This window comes from Salmo trutta, chromosome 33, assembly GCF_901001165.1.
Source record: "Salmo trutta chromosome 33, fSalTru1.1, whole genome shotgun sequence".
In the NCBI taxonomy this organism is placed as follows: domain Eukaryota; kingdom Metazoa; phylum Chordata; class Actinopteri; order Salmoniformes; family Salmonidae; genus Salmo; species Salmo trutta.
This window is the reverse complement of record NC_042989.1, coordinates 13,629,821-13,647,944: the sequence shown is the minus strand read 5'-3', so window position 1 is coordinate 13,647,944 and position 18,124 is coordinate 13,629,821. Positions and strand designations below refer to the sequence as shown.

The 18,124-nt window shown below is 41.3% G+C and overlaps 2 protein-coding genes across 3 annotated transcripts in view; one reads left to right on the top strand and one right to left on the bottom strand.

The window, feature by feature from the left end:
* LOC115172428 (tyrosine-protein phosphatase non-receptor type 21-like) overlaps window positions 1-3,302 on the bottom strand; it is a 28,782-nt gene extending 25,480 nt beyond the window's left edge. The window contains exons 1-3 of one of the 2 annotated variants that reach the window (XM_029729861.1): window positions 3,070-3,302; window positions 2,785-2,944; window positions 1,268-1,571 (exon numbers count right to left, since the gene is read on the bottom strand). In XM_029729861.1, coding sequence (XP_029585721.1) covers window positions 1,268-1,447 — 180 coding nt within the window. In that variant the 5' untranslated portion in view covers window positions 1,448-1,571; window positions 2,785-2,944; window positions 3,070-3,302. Of the gene's footprint in view, window positions 1-1,267; window positions 1,572-2,784; window positions 2,945-3,069 lie in introns of those variants that run through there. The other variant, XM_029729862.1, reaches the window with a different exon arrangement.
* Window positions 3,303-12,979: 9,677 nt separating this feature from the next.
* LOC115172427 (potassium channel subfamily K member 10-like) overlaps window positions 12,980-18,124 on the top strand; it is a 44,124-nt gene continuing 38,979 nt past the window's right edge. Inside the window, exon 1 of the mRNA XM_029729859.1 lies at window positions 12,980-13,391. Coding sequence (XP_029585719.1) covers window positions 13,334-13,391 — 58 coding nt within the window. The 5' untranslated portion in view covers window positions 12,980-13,333. The remainder of the gene's footprint in view (window positions 13,392-18,124) is intronic.

Genomic DNA, 18,124 nt, shown 5'->3' with positions numbered 1-18,124 from the left:
AGGCCTATTTTCTGAAGTTTCCACTGGATCAGAGCATTGTTTTATTTTGCAGAGTGGTTATTGAGCTGTAAAGATTTTTCAAATGGTCTACACTGAGGAACTATTGTCAATGGATGTAAAAACAGAGTTTATTTGCTGTTTGAGATGAATTAAAAATTACTTTGAGATGCTCCACAGCTCATTAGTTGTGGTGGGTTAAGACAATCAGAAATACTATCAGATCCCAAATGGGCACATTTATAGCCCTACATTTGCACGCAGTCCAAGTAGCCTATGCCTACTTCTATGCGTAATCAGGTGCCTGTCCTTACTCAACATTGACAGGAGAACTCCAAACAAAAGACAATGAATAAATTGGCAAAACTCGTAAATGGAATGACATAAACCAAAACCTTGTTTTTCACAAGTATAGCATAGGTTTTTGAGCTCTGCAAACAATGTGTCCACTGACAATGAGAACAGTAAAAGACTGTCAAAATAATAATATATTGAATACATTAACAGAAATGACCATAACCAAACAAACATTGTAGATTACAAATTCTGAGAATTAACGGTAAATGTACTGGTGATAGTGGTGTGCCATCCCCGCGGCCTCCACAATGGATTAGTCCACTGAGCCTATCGACCAAACAATTTACCAGTCGACTAAATGGGATCAGCCATAAACCAATGGCCACTGGATTTATGTAAATAATCATGATATAACTTCTGCCAGGTATGCTTAGGCTACTTTATAGCTAACATTTAATTGAGTTTTTTTGGAAAGCCTTTCCATCTTACCAGAAGATGAGTATCATTAGCATCATTGTTAATGGCTACACAAAGTACAGACATACGCAAGCACACAATATTTTCTTTATGCGGATTCGAGAATATTCACATGAAACTCTGTTGCCAATTAAAGTGAAACCTAGCTACCGAGTCTGATTCAGATGCATACTGAATCACATCACAGGTGTGTCCACTGTGTCCACAGCAGAGGTGGGTCCACTTGAGCGGTGCATGCATGGCCTACGTGATTGAAGAATGACTAGGTCAATGTGGAATGCCTTTGGCTGAATCTAATTATTCTTTCCATACCCTCAAGACAATAGGATAGGTCCTAGGTTTCTGATTGTTTTATAATGACAGGACTATCAGGTAGGCTGTTGGAGAACAGATCATAGGCCATGATAACTTTAGCCTAAACAGCCACCCACTTGAGAAGAGTAATCACGAACAAAACGACAACCATCAGTGTTTCAGTCATCTTGAGCATACATACCTCTCGTAACTCAAGTCTCTGTGCAACTGCCTCCAAACATTCCTGGCCGGTGCTCTCGACAGAAAGAGTAAACTCAACAAATTCACCATTGAGCAGCTGAATGCGGGTGACCAGACAGCTCTTGCTTGAGACAGTATACCTTCGAGTTCTTTTGAGTTTTAAGCCGAATGGCAAGGGCATGTTTCAAAGTCCTTTGGCAAGGAGTACTTCCTTGATCCAGAAATATATGTCCCGTTGTCTCTAAACTTTGCCCATCAAAAATGTAGTGGATAAGAGGCCATCCATGAGTTGGATACATGTATCCCTGTGAAAACAGAGAGACAAATTGTTATGAGAGAATATAAATTATTTGATCATTCCAGATAACATTTTCATGACAAACAACATAGCAAGCAGTATTATACTATATGACATGTTATTCGGAATCACCAACTTTGGTTCTGGAGAGCAACAGTGGGTGCAGGCTTTTGTTCCAACCCAGCACTAACACCTGATTTTAATGTTCATCATTGATAAGTTGATTCAGTTATGTGGTGTGCGTGGCTGGAACAAAAGCCTGCAATCCCTGACCACCAGTGACCACTGGCAGAGGTAACCAATCTCAGAACATAAAACAGATGCCCTTTATGAAACAACCCATTTTATTGGTAATCCACTTAGCTAGTTAGACAGGGAGCATCTAATTTCTTGGTGCAAATCAGACAGTCGAGTGATTATTGAATGAGCTGCAAATAACTCTGTACCAGTAGCTTGCTAATGGTTCTCCATCCCAAAGTTATCTGTAGGACACTTCCATTACACTGGAATAACAGATCAACATTGAATGTTGACAGACAGTGCAGTGATCTCCAGTCCAGATTTAACTAGTAAACTAAAGTTGTTTGTTACAAAAGACAACGACTTTTACTAGCTAATAGCCAATATACTAGATGACAATGTTCAATACATTATATATTATAGAGACGGACAGTCTTCATCAGATATGAGCATTTTTTTTACGTTAGTTAACTAGTCCAGCTAGCAAAGTCAAATTAACCGTGTTAATTTAGTTAGCTAACGTTAGCTCATTAACGCCATCAAGTTGAAGCAACAAATTACTTCGGGTTACATAAAAAAGAAACACTATTTTAAACAAAGCTAGCTATACGGTTATAAAACAGATATGCTCCCCAAAAAGCCTAAACATAGAACCAAAGACAGTTTTTAAACGTACTGTACTATCCAGTAAGTTACTTCATGGTTTCCCAAGCTCGGTCCTGCCACCCTCCCCCGACTGCACTTTTTGTGTTTTGTCCTAGAGCCACACAGCTGATCCAAATAACCAACTCATCAAACTTTGATTATTTCAATCAGCTGTGTAGTGCTAGGGCAAACGTTTGGGAAAGCATGCAGTACACTAACTTTAGCTAATTAACTTGCAGGTTAGCATAGCTAACGTCGTCAGCGTCAAAATGGGATCTCCATCACCATAACAAAATCCCTGCAAATAGCCAGATAGTTGACATTAGCATCTTTACCTTATTGATGTCCGCCAAAAGGAAATTAGTCCATTTGTAAATTGTGCATATCCAAAGCTGCCGCCAGTCATTATAGGTGATAGTTATGTCAAATATCGAAAAGGTTTAGTTTGGAAGCTGCATCCAGAAAACCAACTCAGCTAACGACGTGCTTCACTTCCTGCGGAAAGAGCAACAAGTGTGTATGAATCTCTACATCCGCGGACCTATATTCTACTCTTTTTTTACGCAACCGTTTTCCTATTATTTTGATTTACATAGACAAACAAAACTATGAACATTTACATGAAATATAATATTTTCTTGAGGTCCTGTATGAGTTTCAACGGCTGTATTTCTTTATAAAGGTTTGAGTAGTTCTTCAACAGCGGCGTGATACACGGCAGATTTAGAGGCAATGACATCAGACAGCTGGAATGCCAGGCAGGGAAAATGCCAAGAATGAGACAGCTGCCACCCTGCCTACGACGTACGTTATTCAGCCCCGTACACTGAAAACCTAGATTTCTGCTCATGTTATACTCATTTGTGAACTGTCCGTTTACTTTACTATTTTATTAATGCCAGCTGAGGTTGCTGTAAAATAGTGTGATACTGCTGGATGAAAATAGACGCACACACACCCCTCCCACTAGGACAAAACTGAGACAAGTTGACTTTTGTGCAGAGTGCATGATGAAAGAGGAGGCGGTTCATAACAACATAACAAAACATTTTATTGTAAACATGAACAACACTGTTAGGCAGTCACAGCAAAGGTCACAGTTAACTAGGCTACATTTCTGGTCTAGTTCATTCTCATCATTGTGTAAGAATAATCGAAATACATATTGGTCAACACTTTGTACCGTAAATCTCCATGGCAATACAGTGTCCAGAACAGGAATGGGCATTTACAAAAAGTATGAAATATACAGCTTCCATTTATAAAACACATTCAAGATTCAAAAACCTCAATATCAAATTGCTCGTAGCGAAAATAGCACCCCTTGACTTCAAAGCTCATTAAACTAATCCTTAAAATACAAATAAAATCAGAACTCATCATCACTGAAAGAGGCTAGAGTGTTTATATTCTCCGTGACTCCTGGCGCTGGGAAATCAGTTGCATTGGACACGTAGAAAGACTCTTCCAGCTCTTTGGACAGTCCACCACGATTGTCTTCTAGGTTGATTGTGATCCTCAAGAGGCAGATGGGTATTTTCACCAAGTGAAAGACAACAGCCGTTTTCCCTGCCATGATCCTGCTCATCAAGGCCCTCTGTACCTTCATCAGCATCAGATGAACTAACAGACAGACAGAGTCAGTCCTCTCAGGAGGAGGGCTACCATGTAACGGTGTGGGCACTGACAATGGAACGACATTCTCCAGCCCACCACTGTCCTTGTTACTAAACTATGCATAGGGAAAAAGGTAATTGTCCTCTTTGGTTTCTGATGGTAATCCTCTGTCTAGAGACTCCATACACTGCAGATGACTATGAAGAAGGGCAGTCTCTGTCTCTTCACCAGTCTCAGGCTCTGCACCACAGGTAGGTGTGTTCGCTGGACTTTACAAGTCATTGCGCAGAGTCTCCAGAAGATGGCGCATTTTGTCCTTAAAAATAACAAATCCAAACTTATTGAAAAAAGTTCAGACCCTTTGCTATGAGACTCGGAATTGAGATTGGGTGCATCCTGTTTCCGTTGATCATCCTTGAGATGTTTCTACAACTTCATTTGAGTCCACCTGTGGTAAATACTATTGATTGGACATGATTTGGAAAGGCACACAACTGTCTATATAAGGTCCCACAGTTGGCATTGCATGTCAGAGCAAAAACCAAGCCATGAGGTTGAAGGAATTGTCCGTATAGCTCTGAGACAGGATTGTGTCGAGGCTCAGATCTGGTGAAGGGTACCAAAATATTTCTGTAGCACTGAAGGTCCCCAAGAACAGTGGCCTCCATTATTCCTAAATGGAAGAAGCTTGGAACCACAAAGACTCTTCCTAGAGCTTGCCGCCCAGCTAAACTGAGCAATCTGTGAAGAAGGGCCTTGGTCAAGGAGGTGACCATTTTCTGTGGAGATGGGAGAATCTTCCAGAAGGACAACCGTCTCTGCAGCACTCCACCAATCAGGCCATTATGGTAGAGTGGCCAGACGAAAGCCACTCCTCAGTAAAAGGCACATGACAGCCTGCTTGTAGTTTGCCCAAAGGCACCTAAAGGACTCTCAGACCATGAGAAACAAGATTCTCTGGTACCAAGATTGAACTCTTTGGCCTGAATGCCAAGCGTCACGGCTGGAGGAAACCTGGTGGCAGCATCATGCTGTGGCAGGGACTGGGAGACTAGTCAGGATCGAGGGAAAGATGAACGGAGAAAAGTACATAGAGATCCTTGATGAAAACCTGCTCCAGAGGGCTCAGGACCACAGACTGGGGCGAAGCACACAGCCAAGACAATGCAAGAGTGGCTTCAGGACAAATCTCTGTATGTCCTTGAATGGCCCAGCCAGAGCTTGGACTTGAACCCGATCGAACATCTCTGGAGAGTCCTGAAAATAGCCGTGCATCGACGCTCCCCATCCAACCTGACAGAGCTTGAGAGGATCTGCAGAAAAGGACGGGAGAAACTCCCCAAATACAGGTGTGCCAAGCTTGTAGCATCATACCCAAGAAGACTCGAGGCTGTAATCACTGCCAAAAGTGCTTCAGCAAAGTACTGAGTAAAGGGTCTGAATACTTATGATATATATTGTTTTTAAGTGATATTTCAGTATTGTTTTTCTTCACATTTGCAAACATTTCTAAAAAACAGTTTTTGCTTTGTCATTTTGGGGTATTGTGTGTTGATTGATGAATCCATTTTGGAATAAGGCTGTAATATAACAAAATATGGAAAAAGTCAAGGGGTCTGAACACTTTCCGAATGCACTGTACATACAAAAGTACGTGGACACCACTTCAAATTAGTGGATTCGGCTATTTCAGTCACACCCGTTTCTGACAGGTGTATAACATAGCGCACACAGCTATGCAATCTCCATAGTCGGGGCGGCCGGTAGCCTAGTGGTTAGCGCATTGGACCAGTAACCGAAAGGTTGCTAGCTCAAATCCCAGAGCTGACAAGGTAAAAACCTGTCGTTCTGCCCCTGAACAAGGCAGTTAACCCACTGTTCCTAGGCTGTCATTGTAAATAAGAATTTGTTCTTAACTGACTTGCCTAGTTAAATAAAGGTTAAATAATTTTTTAAATAAAAATAAAATAGACAAACACTGGCAGTAAAATGGCCTTACTGAAGAGCTCAGTGACTTTCAATGTGGCCCCGTGACATGATGCCACCTTTCCAACAAGTCAGTTCGTAACATTTCTGCTCTGCTAAACCTACCCCGGTCAACTGTCAGTGCTATTATTGTGAAGTGGAAACATCTAGGAGCAACAATGGCTCAGCCGCAAAGTGGTAGACCACACAAGCTCACAGAACGGGACCGCAGTGTGTAAAAATGCAACACTCACTACCGAGTTCAAAACTGCCTCTGGAAGCAACGTCAGCACATGAAATGGGTTTTCATGGCCGAGCAGCCACACACAATGCCAAGCATCGGCTGGAGTGGTGTAAAGCTCGCCGCTGTTGGACTCTGGAGCAGCGGATGCCAGGAGAACGCTACCTGCCCCAATGCATAGTGCCAACTGTAAAGTTTGGTGGAGGAGGAATAATGGTTTGGGGCTGTTTTACATGGTTCGGACTAGGCCCCTTAGTTCCAGTGAAGGGAAATCTTAACGCTATAGCATATAATGACATTCTAGACTATTCTGTGCTTCCAACTTTGTGGCAACAGTTTGGGGAAGGCCCTTTCCTGTTTCAGCATGACAATGCCCCCATGCACAAAGTAAGGTCCATAGAGAAATGGTTTGTCGAGATCGGTGTGGAATAACTTGACTGGCCTGCACAGAGACCTGCCCTAAACCCCATCGAACACCTTTGGGAAGAATTGGAACACCGACTGCGTGCCAGGCCTAATCGCTCCACAACATCAGTGCCCAACCTCACTAATGCTCTTGTGGCTGAATGGAATCAAGTCCCCGCAGCAATGTTCCAACATCTAGGGGAAAGCCCAGACGAGAGGAGGCTGTTATAGCAGCAAAGGGGGGACCAACTCCATATTAATGCCCATGATTTTGGAATGCGATTTCTTCGATGAGCAGCTGTCCACATACTTTTCGTCATGTAGTGTACCTGTCAGAGTACAGGCCCCTGGACAATATCTAATTTGTTACATTAGCAATACATTCAAGGTTAATTATTTCTACCTGTAGAGAAAATAATTGTAAGCCGGAATGGTTACTTTACAGGGAAACTATGTACTGTAGGTGAGACTGCTAGGAGTTGCTAGGGCTCTGAAGTGATCATGAATTTATTATATCTAGCTGCCTATTTCACACTTTACCATCTTCTCCTATATTTATAAAAGCTTTTAAAGCAGTAATTAAAAGTTTAAAAAATCATTCTTACTCTGCAAAAAAACCCTCTTCATGATAGGAGATTTCATTATTTCTGGTGAAACCCTGCAAGAAGACAACAATCAAGACAAAATACATACTTCTTCACAGAAAGCACAGCATTAAAAACAAAACAAATACAGTCTGAAACCAGAATAAACAGTACCTGTATGAGGAACTGAAGTGATCACTGCTTCTGCTCCTGTTTCCCTTGCTTCGTTGTCCAAATGCTGACAGATTCAGTGTATGGGACTCATCGTCTGTGTCCGAGCACTCATGCCCTATAATAACAGAGTGAACAATTCATTCCGCTTTAATTAGTCTCCATGTGTTTAATTAAGCTTTCTAAACATTTACAAGTATAATTTGCTCAAGACTTGTTCGTTGTTAATGAGTTTGGTGTTTGTTTCCTTATTTAGACCAGAGTTGTTTACTCTGCGTCTGAAATATTAGTCACTTCAATAATATTGACCTTGCAGCACAGCTAGTGTAATTCACCTCTCTCAATTTGAAAGAGTATTTTTATTGGATGCTGTTTCTTGCTACTCTAAGACAAACCAGGCTGTCAATATGATGGATGCTGCCTTAGTCCTCTCCCCCTTTACTATTACCTTATGGCAAGAACTTGGCACTGCGTCCAGATCAATCACATTTGTCTCTATTCTAGCCAATCCTACTTCTTGTCTATCATATTCTTAGCATGCCATACACCACTTCAACCTTCTAATTCTAATGGATGCTGATCTTGCATTGTCTTTCATTTGTGCTAGTTGCTCTTGAATTATTTATTTTTTGATTTCCTCTATTCATACTCTATTTAACAGCAACAAAATTCAATGAATTCTACCACACTTTTTTCCTAACTATATTGTATAATACTGCAATATGTGCCTCCAGGATTGAAGGGTTTAATCCAACCTCTGTGAATGTGAGTGGGCTGACTGAGGACTTCTCTCAAAGCTGGCATCTTTCCTCAACTGTTCCCGCCGTAACTGGTCATTGTCTGTGAATGTACACAACGATGATTAACTAAATCAGGTCATATAGCCTATGTGCGATTTTTTTCTTATTGAATTTTGTGATCGATTTCAGGCCACTCTGGTAGGCCTACATTATGATCAAATAGCCACAGTAGCCTACTTGGCCACTGATAAAACTGTAACTTATAGCGGGTACAGCCTCAGTGTTCACAGTAAACGTGCGTTGGAAGTTACACAGAATTTCCATAACATTCAAGTTTGCGCTCAGCAGACCTGAAATTTGCTCAGTGCCAAACAAAATTAGAGGGAACATTGGCCAGTACATCTCCATGCCATCCAGGACCTCTATACCAGGCGGTGTCAGAGGAAGGCCCTAAAAATTGTCAAAGACTCCAGACACGCAAGTCATAGACTGTTCTCTCTGCTACCTCACGGCAAGCGGTACCGATGCACCAAGTATGGAAACAACAGGACCCTAAACAGCTTCTACACCCAAGCCATAAGACAGCTAAATAGTTAGTTAAATAGTTAACCAAATAGCTACCGGACTCTGCATTGACCCTTTTTGCACAAATCTTTTGATTCATCACATACGCTGCTACTGTTTATTATCTGTCACTTTATTCCTAGTTATATGTACATATCTACCTCATTTACCTCATAGCCCTGCACATCCACTCAGTACTGGTACCTCTTGTATATAGCTAAGTTATCATTACTCATTGTGTATCTATTATTACTTTTATTATTACGTGTTTTACTTTTCTTTCTCTCTGCATTGTTGGGAAGTAAGCATTTCAAGTAAGCATTAGTCCACACCTGTTGTTTACGAAGGATGTGACCAATAAAATTGGATTTTGATCAGATTTTGAAAAGCCCACTCCTGGTCCCTCTGATTGACTTAACTTTTCCCAACAACCAATTTACCCTCTTCGAGACCCTAAATGGATTTCCCAGATAAACATCCTCATCCAAAAAATCGCATCCCAACAAGAAACAAATCCTTGTCCAATATACTATAATCTATAAACCTTCAAGTATCGTAGCTTTTTAACTTTTTCATTGCATTCTTCGACACTACTGTTGTCCATTCCTCTTCTCCAACTCCACTCGATGCACTTCTCCTTTCAAACTCTGCATTCACTTCTGACATCTTTTTCCTGTCCCTGTCTGACATTGTCAAAGTGGATTGGACAACATGAACATTGTGGAGGAGCCTCAGTGAATTACTGTAATCATGTGATTTGGAACTGGTCCGGTTGAATTAATTATTTGTGTGCTCTGATTGGTTGTAGCAGTTATGACCCTGGAGAATGCACCTCCACCTGTTTCCTACAAGATGATGGTGCTTTACTGCGTTTCCTGCCACAGGACAGAGAGGGAAAGACATGGCAGCGCTGCAATTGTCTCCAGACAGCTAGCAAGGTAATTCGTGTGAAGTGAAAATTGCATGTAAGTTGTAACCACTGAATTATTGTAGCAGCCCTGTTGTACTGAGTACTTTGAGACTAAACCTTTCATCAGGAAAATAACCTAAAACACAAGGCCAAATCGACACTGGAGTTGCTTACCAAGAAGACAGTGAATGTTCCTGAGTGTCTGAGTTACAGTTTTGACTTAAATGTACTTGAAAATCTATGGCAAGTGTCATGGGCGTCAAGGAACGGTGACCAAAATGCAGCGGGTATAGTGCTCATCTTTCTTCTTTATTTGAAAGAACACTCAAAACAAAATAAACAGACGACGAAACAGTTCCATAAGGCACACAGGCTATACAGAAAATAACCACACACAAAAACACAGGAAAAAACAGGCTGCCTAAGGATGGCTTCCAATCAGAGACAACGAAAGACACCTGCCTCTGATTGGAAGCCATACTTGGCCACACATAGAAAAAGAAACATAGAAATAGAAACTAGAATCAAAATCCCCTAGAACCAAAAACCCCAAAACACACAAAACAAACACCCCCTGCCACGCCCTGACCCCTTACTGGTCAGGACGTGACAGCAAGACCTGAAAATGGTTGTCTAGCAATGATCAACAACCAATTTGACAGAGCTTGAAGAATTTAGAAAACAATTATGGGCAAATGTTGCACAATCCAAGTGTGGAAAGCTCTTGGAGACTTACCCAGAAAAACTCACAGCTGTAATCGCTGCCAGAGGTGCTTCTACAAAGTATTGACTCAGGGGTGTGAATACTTATGTAAATGAGATATTTCTGTATTTAATTTTCAATAAATAAGCGAACATTTCTAAAAGCACGTTTTATTTTGAGTTCAGGATGTAACACAACAAAATGTGGAATAAGTCAAGGGGTATGAATACTTTCTGAATGCACTGAAGCAATTATCCCATACCATTAACAGTATAGGCCTATACCAGTAGTCAATAGATGGGGTCATGCCAGACATGACATCACACACTTACAATAAATGGTCTCTCTCAACAGCAATGGCCAATCAAAGATAAGGTGATAAATACCCCTTTTCCAAACACAAAGAAAAAAAGAGAATCTGATGAACACTATTTTGAGTACTCTTTGGTCAAAGGAACATGCTGTCAACAGCATATTGCTATTGCTGCCATGTTCCTTGTTTTGTTTAAGGGACCTTTTGACCCAGTACCGCCCATTATGAGCAAAGTATTATGATTTATTTTACAGCTGTGTGGTGAAGTACACAAGTGGGACAGATAACTCTCCCTCAAGGCTGGAGTGTTGGCAGTGTTGGGCAGCCCACTTACATCATAAAGCAATGTTCTCTACTTTTACCAATTTGCTCGATATTTCCTCTCAGACTCCTGAGTAGCGATCATTTATGAGCCTCAAGCTTGAAATATCTCTCTTGAAGTGTTTAAAGGCAAAACTCTTCATTTGTGCAACTCAATATTAGGAAGGTGATCTTAATGTTTTGTACTCTCAGTGTAGATACTTGTGTAAAACATACATATTTAAATGTTAAGTACACGAACCATAGGGACAAGTGTCATGTCAGCCATACTTTTGTATTAATGACAACTTTGTGTACAACAATCTATCCTCAATGTGTACATGTCATTGACATATGGTAGGCTATTTGCAGGCAGAAACCCTCCTGTTAACCTCTTAAATGCAGATGTGTTCATTCTGAGTAATGTCCTCTGACATGCTCTAGTAGTTGTTCACCTCTAATTTTGCAATGGGGTTGTGTACTGTGTATTTGAATATTGTTTTCTTTCACATACTGTATTTCTACTACTGTACATTGCTTTTTAGTTAGGCTTAGGCCTACACTGTTTATACACACCACATTTGATGTATTTACTGGATTCTTGACATAGCTCACTGTAATATATCTACTGCTGTACATATCATTCTTCCTTTATCTTGTGTAAATTCATCCTGTCTGTATACGTGTAGATTGCATTTAGATTACTGTTAGTGCTATTTGGGTTGTTAATTGGATTCGTTACGACATTTCTTGATTTATTTTTATGTATAAAAAAATGTGTATTTGTGCACTTTGACATTTTACTGCTTTGTTGAGAGCTAGTAACATACGCATTTCGCTGCACCCGCACTAACATCTGCTAAACTGTATGACCGACCAATACACTTTGATTTGATTTATTCACAAATCTATGCCCACAATAGGCTGACTACGATAGTATATCACCAACAAATGGCTTGCTTTCCTTGCAGACAGTTTTTACACTTGGTATGCCAATTCTATTTCAGCTGAAAGTCAGACAGCTGTCTATCATAAGAACTGGTTGAAGGTTCTTGGGGAAAGCATAGTCTATAGCAGCTACAGCCGCCGAGTGTTTCTGGAGGTGCACTTTTCTCATTGTGGAATACCATTGTAATGGTTTCTCTGGATAATTATGCATTTGTTAACAACAGTGAGATGTTCAATGAACTGTATCAGAATTAAATGAAATTAGGATTTATCCATTTGTTTGTTTAATTCCTTTAAAAAAGTGTCCACTAGTGGTTGAATGATATGCAATTATACTACTCAAATGCACAATTCAATACATAACATAATATGCAAATCATAGGACATGTTGATGTTATTAACATACCAGTGGCACAGTGCTTTGTTCTGCAAGGCCGATCCACTGCAAAAATAACAATCATTTGATTTAATTTTTTTGTAAACAAAATGTAGCCTACTGACTGAAAGTGCGTTTTGTATCTTAAATGCATTTCAAGCATCCCTATAAAATAAGTGCTGTTTATCTAGAACCTCAAAATAACACATCACAAGATTTAATGGCATCTTTTTAAGGGGCACAGTGACAGTATTGCAGAGATTACTGGTCTCGAGGTAGGCTATTCATTTTGATACATTATGTATGATTTCTCCAACATCGGATGATGTCATGTTTTTTTAGTTGTCTATGCTTGAATTTATTAATTCATTTATGACTTTTACTCCGCGCCATGTGCCTACACGCCGGTACCCAATCGTGATTGGAGTGGAGTGGGGATTTAACTGAAAAAGGCGGATAGGCGATATCCCTCCCTGGCACAAAATAGTAAGTAAACCATTTAGACATTTGTTAATTAGCATGAATATAATGAGCCTACAGTATTAGTGGTAATATCATTAATACTTTTAGAAAAGCGTCCATTGATGGAGAGATGGACTATTATCCAAGAAACGTCGTTCTTCCTTTGTTGGGGTTACATCCACATCCTTGTGTGAAGTTCGTTGTTCTAAGTGCGTTCGTTGTCCACTTCTGTTCCGAGCCTTCTTCAAGTGGACTGGCGTGTGAAATGTGTTGTAGCCCATAGGGTGGTCCTGAGTGGTGCGAGAGACAGAACACATACATAAACCTCATTACGATCAACCGCTGGCGTGCACCCGCCCATGTCAAGCTGAGAAGGATAGGCTACATCTATGGCTTCAGACCCTGTCATTGCTCCAGACACATTTTCGCCTTACTTTTCGGGTATATTTTATCATGCCATTCTAAGCAACACTAACACATATTTGTGACAAAGGTGCTGGCACATTTGTTTTATTTTTTCTACATTTTCTCAAGCGCTATTGAGCAGATCTATGGTCTTTGTGTTTATTGAGAAGAACAATAGCTATGAAATTTCCACTGGAAAACCCTAGAAAACAAGTCAATTTGGACCCCGAACAACAAGGTTAGTAAATGTACATTTTACTCTAAAAGTGGAGCTTGATAATGATGGCTTTGTGCAAGGATGTTCTATGTTGACTGAAGAACCTGAGTATACAGTTGTCTCAGCATCCTTACTGTGTGACTTGGACAAAATTAGTTACATTGTGAATATGTGCTATAGCCTTTCTTTCAAATGATTTATTTTGTGTTTATTTCATCTAAAATAGGAGCATTAATGCCATTTACAATCATGCAATGTGCTTTTTATGACGCCAGGTGGTTGGGAGTGGATCTCTTTCTTCTCCATCCCTTACGTGCTCAGCTGTGTGGTAGGCTACAGTGTGCTCTTCGTTAGGGATAGATAGAGGCGGGGATAGGACAGCTGCTGGGGAGATGTCGTTCAGGCCAATTGGGAATTACTGGGCAAAGAGAGAGCCTTTCTACTGACATTCCGCATGCTATTATCTGATTCAGTATTTGAATGTGATCCTCCACTCTTAATCTCCATACTGAACCCACACAGACAGACTCCTTTCATGTGATGTTTCCCCATCTACAGCTGCTAGGCTGGATAAATCAATATTCTGGCCTCCCACTGTGCCACTTGCCTGGCTTCCCAGACTCCTTGTTCCAGCCAAGCGCTACGCCACGCCCACGGACGTTAGCTTCTTCTCCACAATGAGTCTGGATCATAGACTTATGTTAGACATCGCATCATTGTATCTGTCCCAGTGTGGCATATGTGAGAGCATGGGCGGTGCCATTGAGGCCATCTCAATTTTGAAGTAGTACATTTTCTTCTACTACTTCAATGACTTCGCAAAGAAACTGAAAGGGTGCACACTGCCACCTGTATATTGTGTTGTTTGAACAGGTATAAAGCCAAGGTTGGTGATTTACTGCCACCTGCAGTTCTGGAATGTTTGCTCACGAGTGTAATTAATTGGCTGATCCAAAGACAGTACAGTATGAAGATAGGCATGAACTGCTTCTCCAATAGAACTGCCCAATCACGCTTGTAGGCGATGCCATGGCAACGCTGGCTAGCTAAGCTCATGCGCAGAAACACAAATCGGATCTAACAGTAGTCTCGTGCTGAACTGCACATGTACAGGCCATCAAATCAAAGGGAATCCGTCAATATAAAGTTGGTTTTGACAAAAATTAAAACTTGTCAGTTTTTCACTTTCCCAAAGGTTGGGGTAATAACACATTCAACTACCATTATCCCAGAAAATCTAGACCCACTCCAATTTGGATACCGCCTCAACAGATCCACAGATGATGTAATCTCTAATGCACTCCACACTGCCCTTTCCCACCAGGACAAAAGGAACAACTACGTGAGAATGCTATTCATTGACAACAGCTGAGCTTTCAACACAATAGTGCCCTCAAAGCTCATCACTAAGCTAAGGACCCTGGGACTAAACACCTCCCTCTGCAACTGGATCCTGGACTTCCTGATGGGCCGCCCCCAGGTGGTAAGGGTAGGTAACACATCTGCCACGCTGATTCTCAACACAGGGGCCCCTCAGAAGTGTGTGCTCAGTCCCCTCCTGTACTCCCTGTTCACCCATGACTGCATGGCCAAGCACGACTCCAACACCATCATTACGTTTGCTGACGACACAACAGTGGTAGGCCTGATCACTGACAATGATGAGACAGCCTATAGGGAGGATGTCAGAGGCCTGGTAGTGTGGTGCCAGGATAACAACCTCTCCCTCAACATGATCAAGACAAAGGAGATGATTGTGGACTACAGAAATAGAGGACCGAGCACGCCCCCATTCTCATTGACGGGGCTGTAATGTAGTGGAGCAGGTTGAGAGCTTCAAGTTCCTTAGGGTCCACATCACCAACAAACTATCATGGTTCAAACACACCAAGGCATGACAACGGCTATTTCTCCTCAGGAGACGGAAAAGATTTGGCATGGGTCCTCAGATCCTCAAAAAGTTATACAGCTGCACCATCAAGAGCATCCTGACTGGTTGCATCACTGCCTGGTATGGCAACTGCTCAGCCTCCGCAAGGCACTACAGAGGGTAGTGCGTACGGTCCAGTACATCACTGGGGCCAAGCTTCCTGCAATCCAGGACCTCTATACCAGGCGGTGTCAGAGGAAGGCCCAAAAAATTGCCAAAGACTCCAGTCACCCTAGTCATAGACTGTTCTCTCTGCTATCGCACGGCAAGCGGTACTGTAGCGCCAAGTCTAGGTCAAAAAGACTTCTTAACAGCTTCTATCCCCAAGCCATAAGACTCTTGAAAAGTTAATCAAATGGCTACCTGGACTATTTGGATTGTCCCCACCCCCCATTTTTACGCTGCTGATACTCACTGTTTATTATCCATGCATAGTCACTTTACCTCTACCTTATTTGTTATATATATTTATTTTTTCTTAAAACTGCATTGTTGGTTAAGGGCGTGTAAGTAATCATTTCACTGTCTACACCTTTTGTATTCAGCGCATGTGATGAATACAGTTTTATTTTAAAGGGATACTTCAGGATTTTGGCAATGAGGTCTTTTATCTACTCCCCCAAAATCAGATGAACTTGTTCGTACCATTTTTATGACTCCGTATCCAGTATTAAGGAAGTTAGAGGTAGGATTTGGGATCCGAATGTTAACTAATAATTGGAAGTCTATGGGTATCTGCTAGCATGCAATCAGATACCCATAGACTCCCAGTTATTACGCTAACGCAAATTAGCAATTGCGCTAGTGCAACTTTCTTCTAACTGCACGCAGAGTCATAAAAATGGTATCCACGAGTTCATCTGACTCTGGGTAGGTAGATAAAAGGCCTCATTGCCAAAATCCCGAAGTATCCCTTTAAGACATTGACTCGAACATAGGTTGAGCATCTGGTTTTCAGGGGAAATGGAAGGAGAACCTGTGACACGACTTCCACTTTTGGGCATTAATAAAGCTACACTCCGTCATAACTCCTCCTCCACATTTACTGGATTGGTTCGTCAAGATCAGAAGTAATTAAATGCCGCTCAGGCGTTTCTTTTACACCTGCTATGTTAGGTTACCGAACGAATGCGAACACATTCGGGGATGTCTGATTGGTCCAGAAACCGATGTATTCGGCCAGAGCAAGAACACGTGGGTAAAGCGCTGGTTTGAAAATTCGTCATTGGCTTTGATTTTCTGATGGTTTAGGCACAATCCAATTGCTGATGACTTTGTTTTGTATAACGCCTCTCGTCACCACAAATGACTTCAGTGATGGCAGTCTCAGACTAAAGTATGTAACGCATAGAGATTGATAGAGGCCTCTAGTGGCCAAAAGGCCAATTTAGCATGGGCAACGCCATTGAGGGCTTACACCATTTTAATGTAGTCAACTGGGTACAACTTCCAACTTTATTGGCTGATCCCTCTTAATGACCCCGTTGGAGTCATGTCCAACTGGGTCATCAGGAGGAATCAGCCAATCGGGAAGAAGAAAATCGACTACTTCAAAATGGAGTTTGCCTCAATGGAGCTGCCCCCTGTGCTCACAGACGCCATAATGGAAACTATATAGGGATGCTCTACTATTCTTTGAGCTAACGACAGAGCAGCGGAATAATTGAGTTTGAGTCGTCAGGCTACTGTGCCACAACAGTATACAAAAAGTTTAGGTGTCAGATTTAACACTTGCAATTTGTGTGGCTCGGCATAAGATATTTATTTTGTAAACATGGATAGGAGGTATGAAATTATCATATCATGATCACCAATCATCATCATCATAATGGCCTGTGGATGGCATCATCATATCCAGGATTTACCAACATGAGCACAAGAAAAAAAATAATCTTTATCATCCATGCAGTTTAATATAGCTTTTCTTTGAAGATCCTCCAGTGCATCACATCACACTTATTTTTGTCCTGTCAGCTTTGTATTCCTCTGGTAACGTCTGGATGAGAGACAGAGAGAGGTGTGGAAGATGGGGAGGAGGAATGTATTGAATAAAAGCTTTAGCCTACTCTCCTGCATAATCAAATCTTGTGAAACTATGGAACTCAACAGGAGGCAGATTCAGTGCTTTGAATACTATTATATATTTTGTGAAAGCTGAACTTGGAGCACAATATTCATTTCAAAGCCACGGTAGGTTTCAAATCTAGATCGCCATTACAACCATGAGTTATGCTAATAATGATGGAACCATTTGTGATTGGAATTGAATGGCTATTTTTAGACGGATGCAGATTTAGTGGTAGAGAAATAGCTCAACCCCTTTCATAAAGTACTCGTCCAAGTATGATAAACTGTAGTGCCCATTTATTCCATTCCACTCATTTATCACAAACGATGCAAACCAATTCATGGTTTTGTCAGAGGAGTCAGACACTTGAATGGGTGGGCTGTAGAGTTGGAGGTTCTATAATGTCCATCAGCAAGCCCCTCTCTGTAGCTTGCAGGTCTGAAAATATTACACCAAATGTCTTCCTAAAAATAATCCCACCCTAAGAAGTTCATTGTGAATTCCTTAATTGTGAAGTTAGTATTCTTGAGCCGGCTTCCCGAACTCCTAGTCTTGGACTAAAAAGCAAGCTCAATGGGGAATCTTCATCGAAAGTAGTTTTATATCCAGGACCACGCTTCATCTGTGTCTGGCAAACTGCCCTTAATATCCTAAAAATAGCTCGAAAATGTTTTCCTAGGCACCGGTAATGTGGTAACTCAATGTGGCCATGTTGGTGTTGATGTTGGTGAATCTCCGGCTGTGTCTTCCCATCCT